The sequence below is a fragment of the Lipotes vexillifer genome, unplaced genomic scaffold, assembly GCF_000442215.2.
Source record: "Lipotes vexillifer unplaced genomic scaffold, Lipotes_vexillifer_v1.1 scaffold1403, whole genome shotgun sequence".
Lineage (NCBI taxonomy): Eukaryota > Metazoa > Chordata > Mammalia > Artiodactyla > Lipotidae > Lipotes > Lipotes vexillifer.
Genome location: NW_006775845.1, coordinates 387,137 through 400,601, shown reverse-complemented (window position 1 = coordinate 400,601; position 13,465 = coordinate 387,137). Strand labels below are relative to the sequence as shown.

Genomic DNA, 13,465 nt, shown 5'->3' with positions numbered 1-13,465 from the left:
CCCACACCAAGAAATAAATTTTGTCACCCAGTAGTGCTTTGATTCTGCTGATAAGTCTAAAGTTAAATAATCTTTTTATGGTGGTAGAACAATGATAATAGTATCTGTTATGTTTTCTTCAAGAAGATGTTTATCCATTTTTATAAATAATAATAGAATGGTTAATGCTACCAGTTGATTTTATATTCAGATGATCTGTCTTTTAAAGTACTTATCCTTTCCTTATTTCTCTTTAGCTTATTGTAATCCTGATTAGTAAACTTTTAAATCTGTAGAGAAGTTTTGGGAAGTACCTGGTAAGTAGTAGTTAATGTGCAGTGGCTGAGGGAGGGGCACATGGGTGCCTCTGTATTTTTCTTTAAGGTAGAGTTGAGACCAGAAACCACTGCTTTTGTTTTTGTGCGTTGGGTTTGGATACGAGGGTATGAAGAATAGTTTACAGGCTGATGTGTTACTATTAAAATGTTACCCAAATCTGATTTCCCCATGAATTTCTGTTAGCAGTTTGGAAAAGCGTTCCAATAGTGGTGAACCAGCCCCATACTGGTGACTTTGGGTACAGGAAATCATGCCTGAGACTATGGTAGATATTTACAGTTTCAGCTTTTGTTCTAAATACACAACTCTATGAGAAAATATAAAAATTATGAACAGGACAAAGCTCATAATGAAACAAAACATTGTTCTAGAAATTATATTCTCCTGGTGAGAAGCTTGTGAGAAGATTGGTAACCTGTTTGACCCTCAACTAAAAACTAATCTCTGGTAAAATGTGAGAAAATGGAAACCACAGTTCATTCTCAAATATTTTAATTTTATATTTCTAGCGTCCTCTTAAGAGTTTTGCAAAGTTTCTTTGACTGTCTCTTGCTTTCCCCTACCTTTTTAAAAAACATATCAAGAAACTAAGCAATAATACTTTTTCATGTAAAATTGAATTAGTACACTGATCATTTTTTGCCAAATCATGTCAGTCATGTTCAAAAACGTGATTAGCTACACTGCCAAAAAATACCTTTGGTTGTGTATTCAGAGAAATGTCAGTAGTGCAGTATCATTTATCAAGGCATCTTAATATAATGACATATAAACCTAAGTATGTAATGAAAAGGTTTTCACAGACTATAACACTGACCTAGTGCATAAGTTTAGAGTTTAATCATTTAGTTCCATGTCCCAGTAACCGAGGTTGACGTGTTGTTTCTTATGTTTCTTTTAATAGAATTTAATTCCTTTTCGACCTTCAATTCAGTTCCAAGGGCTCCAAGGGGTGAGTACGCATTGTTTTAGCAAGAAAATCTAATCTTACACATTATTATATTTACGTCTTAAAATTTGTTTTCACCTGTGCCTCTTAATATAATGTCACTCATATTTTGTGAACTTTGTAACTAAATGTAAATTTATGACACCTTTAAGACTTGAATTATCTTCTTGATTTAGTTAAGTAATTCAGGTATAGATATTGAGAGTAGTTTTTTTCCAAGTCATAGATAATTGATTTTTTAACCTTTTTATTGAAGTGTAACATACATCATAATATTATGAGATTACATTTTGTTTACCACAATTAAGTAACCATAAAGAATTATTAATTTCAGGCAAGTTGTGTTTATGTGATTGTTGTTAATATTAACAAACTTCTGCTGTCTATGGACTTTAATACTAGGAAATGAAATGTATATATAGAAAATTGAATTTTTCTAGTACACAGAATAAACAAAGTATTGTCTATTTTATTGCTGGATTTAAAAGTATAATAAATGATAACTCCTAATAAAATGCACCTATGAATTTTGTATTTGTAATAGATGATAAACTTTACAGGAGTAGTGTCAATATTACTTCATAATTATTACTATTACTATTTAATATTAATAAAATAAATAGACTCAATCATTCCTTCATTTAAATTAATATGCATTTCTGAATTTGTCTCTATATACAGTATGGAGATTTGGAATATCTGTAAATGGATTTTAGAGCTCTAGAGAAAAGGCAGCCTGTGGGGGGAAGATCATATTCCTATTTATTATAAATCTATACACTTGTGAATTTTTGTTTATGTCACAAAATGTAAAAATTCAATGTGAATAAATACAGTCTTTCTAAACTTTATAACTTGAAAACATTTCAAGAGTCAGGAGATTAATTGTATCATTCAACACCAACTAAGAGTACTTCTAAATCTTGTGGAATGCTAACTTGAAGGAGATGTTTGTGTGTGGATATCAGAGGTTTGCTTCTACATGATAGCTTTACAATGAGGTCCTTTTTTTTCTCTCCCCAGTAACAGAGTGTTCATGAATGGGATCCTAAATGGAACAAGCATTCTTCTGAATTTTGTTTCATAGCTTTTTAGATAGTCACTAGCGCATGCTGATACTATTTTTGAGGTATTAGTGTCAGTTGTTTACTTGAGGCTTCTTGAATTTTCTTACAAATTTTAATGGCATCAACAATATCTGAAGGGATGTTCGAGAGGCAGGCCTGACTTCTTGAGCTCAGCAGGGCTACCCGGTTCAGTAACGGTTATCTGGGAAGAGAGGGCAGTACCCAGGGGAGAAGAGTGGGGTTCGAGCTGCTTTTCCCTCACTAGCAGCTGACACCTTGTTTGGTGTCTGGTTCTTCCCTCTTCCCTTAATTCTTTCATTCTCCCAGTTGGGACGTGGAGGCCAGGGAAATGCAAGTGAAGGACATTTTCTTAGGAGGCACTAGGTTAGACTGAATAATGAGGAACCAATATGTGCAGGCTTCCAAGCTCTTGATGTAGAAACATGCAGCTTTTAGCAGTCTTAGAAGGAATATGATTTTCTGTAGCATACCAGTTACCCCCCAGGCCCTAGGTACCTTTACAAAGCAGGCAGTTTCTGTTTGAAACCTTGGACCTCCCTTTCTGAAATCTCCTACGTACCTCCCCCAAACTTTCCTTATCTCTGTGTCCAAGCTTCCCCAGTTTATCTTTGCAAGCTCCATTCTCTCTTCCTACTCTATTCTTTGTCGGAGTATAGTTCACTGATAAAAGTAATTTAGATATAAATGACTGATAGGTGTAAATCTTAATGGGTGTTTGAATTTTAACAGATAAGCTTTTTAACCAAATGAATGGTTATTGGAGTTGGGAGAGTATGAATGTAGAGAGAGGAGGGAGTGCTGCAGGATGAGAGCTATAGGATACTTGGCCCTACCTTGCTTATTCTGCATTCTGTCTTCTCCATCCCCTCACCCCCCACCACAGTCCCCTTTTTATTATTCTAACTGGGAACAAAATATATGGACTCAGCATTGTTTCAGAGCCTGCAGCTGCATTCCATCCACCCCTCCCCCCCTTTCTCTTTGCAGCGCTCTCACCAGCCCTTTGGGACTTAGTAAAAACAAAGAGTCATTACTGGGGAGAGAGTGGGTTGGCACAGCCCACAGGGAATACACAGAGCCACAAATGTGAGGGTCTTCTGTACAGTGTTCCTCTGTTTTTCTTGAGAGCCACGATAATTTAACATTGCCGGTGCTGATTGCTTTAAAAACTATCTGAAGAAGTATACTTAAAGAGTTTTCCTACGTGGAAAATGTTGAGGACTTTAAATTGGAAGGTTTTAATTTAGATTTCCCACAAAAGAGTTTTTCTCAATGAGAAATTTTAGTTGTCTTTTAATGTAGTGTTTCAGACACTTTGAAAGTTTCTCTAGAAAGAATGCGGCAAGTCTAACAAATTTACAGGCTTTACATCAAATGTGATTGAAAATATACATTAACTATCATGATAGTGTCCTATATAGACATATTTGAAATACAACTGAAATATTGTTAAAATATCATTTCAAAAGTGAACATTTAGTGTTAAGGTTATTTCCTCTTTCCCTGATGATAAGCACTGTATGTTTATGCTGTTCCTTGTTACTAATTATAGGATTTTTTTCCCCCTCTATAATGTCTTTAGAAGGTCAGAATTTGGGTCTTGGCTGGTTAACTTTTAAGCATATTTACTTTTGTGCCTGAACACGTTCTCTTTTTCTTTTTTTTTATAAATTCATTTATTTTGGCTGCGTTGGGTCTTCGTTGCTGTGCGCGGGCTTTCTCTAGTTGCAGCGAGCGGGGCCTACTCTGTTGCGGTGCGTGGGCTTCTCATTGCGGTGGCTTCTCTTGTTGTGGAGCATGGGCTTTGGGTGTGCAGGCTTCAGTAGTTGTGGCATGTGGGCTCAGTAGTTGTGGCACACGGGCTCTAGAGTGCAGGCTCAGTAGTTGTGGCGCATAGGCTTAGTTGCTCTGCAGCATGTGGGATCTTCCCGGACCAGGGCCCGAACCCTTGTCCCCTGCATTGGCAGGTGGATTCTTAACCACTGCACTACCAGGGAAGCCCTGAACATGTTCTCTTAAATTGAAGTTTTCTTCTAAAAAAAAAAATGCAGACTGGACCATTAAACAAAGTATAGCAATATGCTCTTAAAGAGTGAAAATTCTGAGAATCATTGATTACCTGGATTTTTATCATCACAGTTGAGCAGCAGCTTTTATAGCATAAAAAATGAAAATTTGTCTTTCACACTTCATCTCACCCTTTTCCCATAGTGGAAAAGCATAGTCAGGAAATTGGTCGTTGAAGGCATTTTATGGATTCTGAAAAGATGAGGAAATATCTATAGGAACAGTTAATTGTGTTTTCAAAACTCATGAATATCAGGAGCTGAATAAATCAACCAAAAATACCTTGTTGATTTTTAAGAGTATGGCTCAACCAATTATCCTTGCAGTTCTAATCCATACCTAGGATACTCATAACTAAAGATGTACTAGGATTGTACATTTTTATAGACCATTCTAATTGAACAGAAAAAGTAGCTGGTAAGATTCCCATGGCTACAATATTGAGGTGTTCAAGTTATAACATTCAGAGGGCTGTAATGGTATAATGCACATGGTTTCCAAAAGCTGCATCTTTATTGTTGAGCAAGCTTTATCCAAATCACGGTAGTTCTGTCTCATATTTTCACTGGATACTGAAAATGTGGCAGGTGAAAATTTTCCAAAAATGTGTGTTTCAGTAAAGTTTTAAAAACTAATTACTCTTGGGCTTCCCTGGTGGCACAGTGGTTGAGAGTCCGCCTGCCGATGCAGGGGACACTGGTTCGTGCCCCGGTCCGGGAAGATCCCACATGCCGCGGAGCGGCTGGGCCCGTGAGCCATGGCCGCTGAGCCTGCACGTCCAGAGGCTGTGCTCCGCAAATGGGAGAGGCCACAGCAGTGAGAGGCCCGCGTACCGCCAAAAAAAAGAAAAAACAACTAATTACTCTTTATTTTTATGTTTGTTGAAAGTTTCTTATCTAAAGACACACAGCTGATGGAGACACAGCTGTAACTACTGTCTAGGTCTTCACCCTGCCAGGGAAAATTCTCCCCACTATACCACACAGCTGTAAAAGGAGAAGTATTGGAAGTAAGTTAACTCAGTATTTTCAAGTAATGGCAGTTGTTACTGATGCAGTTATCTACTAACATAATTACTCAATAAACTATATACAGGTGCCTAATCAGTGAGTGTGCTAATAGGTTTATTCTGTTTGTTTCTTATTTATTGCACAAACATTGTTTTAGCCCTTACTGGTGCCACGTACTTTGCTAAGTGTTTTGTGTGCAAAGATGCAGGGATGGGTAAGACATGGGGTGTGCCCTCAGGGAACTCAGAATCTGACAAACATATATAGACTAATACTCAGGAAAGAATTAATAATGTAGGGCTTATCCAGAACCCTCCTTTCAGAACTTCTATAGATACAGGGGACTCTCAGGAACAAGGCTTATGTATTTCTGATTGGTATGAATCAGGGTTTTAAACAAAGGTTTCGGTAGATGCAAAATATTATATCCTGGAAATAGGTATGTAAAATTCCAGAAGGTCTATTAAAATCTATGGACACACTCATATACAAAAAGGTAGATCTGTGATATGTTTATAATTCAGATAAAATCTGAAATGGCAACGTTTTCAACAGCAAATAATGGCCACATCTGTTGGCCTGTGTCAGCCTTGCAGAGTGGACTTGCCTGTGGCATCAGGGACTCATGTGCAGGGAATGATTGTCCCAGGGCAGTGAGAAATAATGTTAACTTTGTCACAGTAAATAGGATTCCAGACCTCAGTATTAACTCAGTATTTGTTATGAGAATGTTGTTCCAAAATTCTCTCTAATTTCATTGCTTACTTCAGACTCAGCAATCTCAGAGGCTTTAAAAAATAGAAGTTCGCTTTGCATATGTAATTTAGAAATTAACCTTAAGATGAGGACAGAAAATATTGTCTATAAGTACCATGTTATGTCTCCTGTGAAATACTGAGTAACACACATTTTTCTAAGAATGAGCAAGGAACAGCCAGTCAAACAGCTTTTAAATGTACGCCTTCCAAAAAGGCACACTGACCTTCTGAAGATGAAATCAGCATTTAACTGCTAACTTTAAAGGCTTGAATAGTGTTAAAATTTTTGCAGTAGAACCATTAACTCTAAAGAACAGAGTTGGATTTTCTTTCTTTTTTTTTTTTTCTTAACTTCCAAACTTAGCAAAGCATTCAGAAATAATTTGTTAATTATTTATTTTCCTTTTTGGGGGCTGGAGAGAAGATTGGGTTTGAAAAACTAAATTATACAGTATTTGAAATTAGTAGCCAATTTCAACCGACCTGAAAATACTTCCCACAGACTACCCTTCTCTAATCTACTTGATACTCAGGAAGCAAAGATAACTATCTGCTTGAAACAGCAGCAGAGATAAAAATAAATCCCCAGCACTGTCATTCCTTCTTAGATGATATGCCTGCACTCTGCTTTCCCCTGCTGTTTTTGGTTTGGCTAGTCCACTGGTTTTGCCAACAGTTGTGTTTAGTCAGTCTGCTCAAAGGTTGCTGACTAACAGCTACCTTTATACACTCAGCTCTGAATGTAGTTAATACTACAAAGGTGTTAAAATTAAATCCTTTTATGGCAGTTCTGTTTTAATTTTTTTAATATTACAGTGGTTAACATGTGTAGGTAACATATTTGCGTTGAATTATAACCCATTAACCACATGTTAATTTACTAAGGTATTAATACAATGGTAAATTACCCAATTTGAAAGAAATATTTAACTTTGATATATATCAAAGGTTATATAATTTTTTATGTATATAGTATAATATACAGTGTGTGTGTGTGTGTGTATATATATATATATATATATATATATATATATGTATGTAAAATATCATATTTGGCCAGTGGTATGGACTGACATTCTGGAAACTCCTATTATCTCAAACAATAACTGAATAATAGTTTGAAGCTATTGCCAACTTCTCTATTTTATGTTGCCACCCACCCCTGCTCTCCTTTTCTTTCTGGATAAGAATTACCTGTGGGGTTTCTAAATAAAAAAGAGTAGAGAGCTAAGTTCACAAATCATGGCCAGGTACCACTACAGACACCAGTGACATAAAGGAGACGTGCAGAATGGTGAGGGTGGGAGGGTGACTTTGACTGTATGGTTGTGTTGCCTGAGGAAGCTATCTCAGCGTACACCACACAGGCTCCAGTGTGGGCCACAGCAGGACAAGCCTCCCAAAGCACGATCATAAAGGAGTTGAAGACTAAATCATCCTGCTCTGTCCTTCACCAAACTGCAGTCACTTTGGAAAGCAGCCATTGGAACTATGATTGAAATCTGAATTTGCTACAAATACTGCCTTCTTAGCGGTCAGTTAAGCTTACTATCTTCATTCAACAAGCGTTTGTGAATATTTGCACTGTACCAAGCACCACGGTAGACAGTGTTTGGACAAAGGTAAATAGGACCTTGAAATTCCAGCTCTTGTTCCTGACACCATCTGTTTGTCAATAAAATCTGACTCTGATGGTTTTGCCTTTTTGTTTCCCACCAAAAACTGAAACTTGTGAAATTCAGTTGTCTATGTTACAGACATTGTCACTTAACAGCACTCACTTATTTAAGCTTGGAAAATAATAATCTTTAACCATTTTATAACACCTATGGTTCTTATAGCTAACCCACCCCTAAATTTGAGCCACAAGCAGTATGTAAATATCTTTTGACTTCTTACTATGTGCAAGGCCTTATCCTTATAAGAGCTTTATTAAAGAGGTTATAAGAGCTCTATTAAAAAGAAAAGTCAAAATTTAAAGCAGGAAAAACAATTTAGCAGAATATGTCCAAGCCCCAGATCTTACTTCAAACAATATTTAACACAACAACAAAATTACTGTATGTTGTTGATTCCAAGGCTTGTTTTCTTTTTAACATTTAACGTCTTTGGAATTAGAATATATCTCATTATCAACAGCATCGTAGTACTGTGTCATAGTTTGTCAGCATTTTATATTATGCAATGGTACATAGTCATACAGTTGCTGGCAGCTTAACTACAGCAATGCAGTGGAAGTATTTAGAGAGTTCCTATATCCTGCAATAAGATTTTATCTAACTAGAATCTTTTCAAAAGTTTTCTTTCCTGACCCCACCCTTGACTGGTTTGCTTTTTAGCTCCATATGTTAGATAATCTGGAGAATTTATAGGGAAGGTAAATTTTTATAACTATTTTTGTGATTTAAACTGGAAGGAACAAGAGTATGAAATTAAAATGTTCTCAAATTTGTTTTTAGGCTAAAAACCTTATAAAAGTAATTTGTTTTGAAAACAAGTTTAGAAGAAAAGAGTTTTACTGACTTAAAAGACTTAAAAAGCTCATAGACATGCTTTGAGGCTAATGAATTTGCCCTTATCAGGCTAGGAATTTTCAAATCTCTCTAACTAGTCTTATACTTTGTACTGTATTTACCAGAAATGCACAGTCATCTATTATTTTGCTTATAGATTCCAACTTTTTTCAATAAGTATAACTAAAATTTATTGAATATTTATTACATGCTAAGAATCCTATACTAAGCACTTTATATATATTATTCTCATTTAATCCTCACAGGGATGTCATGAAGCAGATATTCCTGTTCTGCTAGTGTGTTAACTATGGCTCTGAAGTTAAACCACTTGTAAAAGCTCACACAATTAGTGAGTAAAGGAGCCAGCACACAAACCTAGGCATCTAGTTCCAGAGCCTGTTTTCATCACTACACTGATTTACCTGCCTATAATAAATGTTCAATGAGCATTTTATTCTGACATTCGTTCGAACATTTGTTGAGTATCTCCCCAGCTAGCAAGAGGAAGCAGGACAGTCAGGGAGGTCTCAGAGAGGTGGTAAGCAAGTGTGGCAAAAGTTGCCACCTTCTTAAGGAGCTTGAATTTCACCTTGGAGATCAGTGCTTCTTATCTATAAAGGCTCTCTGGGGGTCTATGATGAGGTCTGGAAGTCTGGATTTTAAAATTTATCCCCCTAGATTTCATTATAATAGCTAGGTTCACTATAATTAAGAATATGATAAGAATATGCACATATGTAGGTATGTACACATTCTCTTTTCAGGAGAAGGTTCATAATTTTCATCATTTTCTGAAGGGGACCACTGACTACAGTAGATTCTTTCAAACACATTTAGTAACAAGTCACAGTAAGAAAAAACATTTTACATTGTGACCCTTTACAGATATCAGTGTACACATTCACACAGCTAAAATAAAAGTTTCACAGCACAGTATTTATCCTTTACCAGTATACTCTGACATTTTCTATTTCAATTTAAAAGAATCCTGATCACAATCCACTAAAATAATGTCATAACCTTCCACTGGGTCACAGTCTGTGCTTTAAAAAACACTACAGGAAATGACCATCTTCTTTTTTTTTTTAATTTTAGAAATTTTAGCCAGGGAGTCATGTGATCAGATTTGCATTTTAACGTGTTTATCCAGTAGCTACCTTAACTTAGTTATTCCTTCTGTGTGGGGAGAAAGGAAATAGAGGAGTTGAGGATGGCGCCATATTTATGATGAGCATTTGGTTGGATGGTGAGGCCATTATTCAAGATCTAAAATAGATGAAAGAACAGACTGAGGCAGAACTCATGGGGTGTTTAGTTTGGGACATGATGTCCATGGGGTGTTCAGATAATAACCCCATACCTTGTTCTATCGAGATGGAGCTATCCAGGAGACATTGGTAATGGGGGATTTGGAACAAAACGATTTTCAAGAAACTGCTCCAAAGGACATTTTATAGTATTTAATTATACTTGGCAGTCCAGTAGTGAGAAGAAAAAAAGTGTATTTATAGTGGAATTCTGTTATAAAGCTCTATTTAAAGACTTGTTTTTCAATTGTTAAGAATGCTGGTTTAGTTGTGAATACTTATGAGTGTTGATGCTTTTTAATTCTTAACATTTAGGAGATTTGAAGCCCTTTTTTCCAAATTTTGTTCACACTAGTTAAGAACAATAGCAAGCTAATAGAGATAAACAGTGGCATATTGATTTAGTGGAAGAGTACACAACAGTGGAAAGCAGTGACTTAGAGCTCTGTGCAATATGGCAGTGAAAGCTCTAAGTGTGTAGAAGACTACATATATATGGTATGACACCATTTTTATAAAATTTAACAACAGGCGAAGTCAAACAATATATTGTGTGGGTACACACGTGATAAAATTATTAAAAACAATAAAGGAATGATAATCACAAAAATTAGAATAGTTGTTATCTCTGGTAGAGAAAGGCAGGTAGAAGGGATAGGAGAGGAGAAATGGGTAGATATATTATTGCTAATGTTTTCTTAAGTTGGACAGTGAATTCACAGGTGTTTACTATGTCGTCAAGCTTCATAACAGGCTATATTGATTTTGAAGAAATAAATGTTACACAAAGTTCTCGTTATCATTAACTTTAAATTTAATAATATAAATATATATACTTGTATATTTATAATCTGTCATCTTCATGGATTAAATAGAAAAACCAGAACATATTTCAATAGATACCAAAATGGCATTTGATAAAAATTCAATATTAAATCTGGATTAAAACTTTAGTTAAGTAGGGAATAGAAAGAAGAATTCTTTCTTAACATGATGAAAATTATCTTTAATCTAATAGCCAGTTAGCATACTTAGTGATTAGACAACAGAAATATCCTTTTATTTATTTATTTGCTTGTTTGTTTGTTTTTATTTTTGGCTGTGTTGGATCTTCGTTGCTGCGCATGGGCTTTCTCTAGTTGAGGCAAGCGGCGGCTACTGTTTTTTGTAGTGCACAGACTTCTCATTGTCGTGGCTTCTCTTGTTGCAGAGCACGGGCTCTAGAGTGCAGGCTCAGTAGTTGTGGCACACGGGCTTAGCTGCTCCGCGGCATGTGAGATCTTCCTGGGCCAGGGATCGAACCTGTGTCCCCTGCATTGGCAGGCGGATTCTTAACCACTGTGCCACCAGGGAAGCCCAGGAATATCCTTTTTAATGTTAGCAATAAAATACACATGGCCACTCTCATCTCTGTAGTTTAATATTGTTTGGAGAATGCTCATTAATGTAATGAAAAAGAAAATTAACTAAAAGCTATGGATAACAGATAAGTGGGGGCAAATTTGCCACTATGTGCAGATAAACCAAGTGAAAAACTATAAAAACTTACAGTATTTCCTTCAGTAAGGTGGTCAGTTCAGAAATAACTGTTTAAAAACCACTGGCTTAATAGTGGTAGGGTGGAGTGAAGAGGAGTTTCTTTTAAAATGGGAGAAATAGCAGAACATTTATAAACTGATGGGAGTCATCCAGTAGAAAGCAAAAGTTGATATGAGAAAGAGCAAGACTTGCTGGAGCAATGTCCTCCAGTAGGTTAGAGAGATGGGGTCTAGTTGCTCAGAGGAGAGATTTGCTTTAGATACGAGCAAAGGAAGTTCTTGTATGGTAGCTAGTGGGAAGGTATGTATATGGGTGCAGATTTTGAAATTCTTATTGTTTGTTAAACCATTTCTTGAGCCGTATCTCAAACCTAAAGTCAAAACACCTAGGCCAAAGTGTTATCTTAGAGGTTAGCAAAGTGGCACACAGAAAGTGCCCAATAAGTGATATATATAATTTTTAAAAATCACTGGCCTCCCTAAGCACACTAGCAATTAGGAGTTTCAGTGTAAAAATGATCTCATCTGTGGTAGCAACAAAAAATTATAAAATACCAAATATTAAGTGTAGTCAACTTATTCTGTCTAAAGAGCTGTAATACTTTCCTGATGGGTATAACAGAATATATAAGTGGTAAATGGCAAGACTGTCCATGGATTTAGGTTGGAAACTTTTGAAGTTGTCATTTCTTCTTCCTAATTAATAATAAGATATCATATATACCATTATAATAATTTTAAAAATAAATACACAAACACAAATAGAAATCTGCAAAAGAAAATGAAATGCTATACACCAGAATGTCATTGCTTTACTAATTACCCTACTAATGAGATAGATTTGTTTATCTGTATTTCCTAATTGTTCTATAAACATAAAAGAAATGTTTTGAGATGCCAAGTTTAAATATGTCAAGAATCTAGAAGAAAGGCTGAATATTCAAGGTTTAAAAACAGGTTGACAAGAAAAAGAGAAAGCAGGTCTCAAAGTTATCTATACCTAGACACCAGCTAAATATCTTTCTAGTCAACTACTTAATGAGTTGCTTTGTCATCTATCAGTGGAGAAAGAAAGTTTTCTCCCCTCTGTGATCTTTCTCCCCAGCGGAAGGAAGGTAAAGGCAGAGTTGCTGGTGTTATCAAGAACATGGGAGAAGAGGCCACTTTCCTTTCTGAGTTAACAGTTGACATTTTGGAACAGTGGTCTTGTGAAGTGTCCTGGGAATGGGTCCAGTCTAGAAAGAATAGATTATGGGAATGAATAGTAGTAGTCAGTTGAATTTAAAAAGATAAGATTCCTAGGGAGCTTCAGTCAATAAAACTCAGAATGCAATAGAGAATGATTAAAGATAGCTAAATTGGGCTCACAGTGTTAGAGGGTTGGTACTTAATTAAGCAGCCATAGGAAAAGGGCAGTCTTTTATAGAACTTAAAAAGTTGAGAGTGTCTAGTAATCACTCAGTAAGTTATATTGGGGATATCTTATTTTAGAGTGAGAATGTAAGGCATAGCTGTATTTATGAATATAGTAATTACTAATCAATACTAAGAAATTCTTTCTTAATACTAATCTGAATGCATTTTAGTTTTCTCTTAATCTCATTGTATTAGTAATTCATTAAAGTCAGTTTTCACAGATTAGGACGGAGGGACAGGAACTTGAGGTGTTCCATTTCCACTAAGATGATGCTGACATATTTCCACAGCTGTTTAAACATTTTGTATTTGGCCGTAAAGAAAAACTTTCTACTAGGGATGCTTGGTGTTTTGTTTTACTTTTTCAGGAAGATAGTGTTCTGTTCCTTCCTTAGAGAACTTGAAAAATAAGATAATTGTGAATCCAGGATTAATTTTGGATAAAGTCTTAAACTTTACAATTTCAGAATCTGTAAAAAAAAAAAAAAAAAAAAAATA

At 35.7% G+C, this 13,465-nt stretch overlaps 1 protein-coding gene across 1 annotated transcript in view; it reads left to right on the top strand.

The window, feature by feature from the left end:
- ELL2 (elongation factor for RNA polymerase II 2) overlaps positions 1 to 13,465 on the top strand; it is a 73,869-nt gene that overhangs the window by 16,539 nt on the left and 43,865 nt on the right. The window contains exon 2 of the mRNA XM_007450232.1: positions 1,223 to 1,270. Coding sequence (XP_007450294.1) covers positions 1,223 to 1,270 — 48 coding nt within the window. The remainder of the gene's footprint in view (positions 1 to 1,222; positions 1,271 to 13,465) is intronic.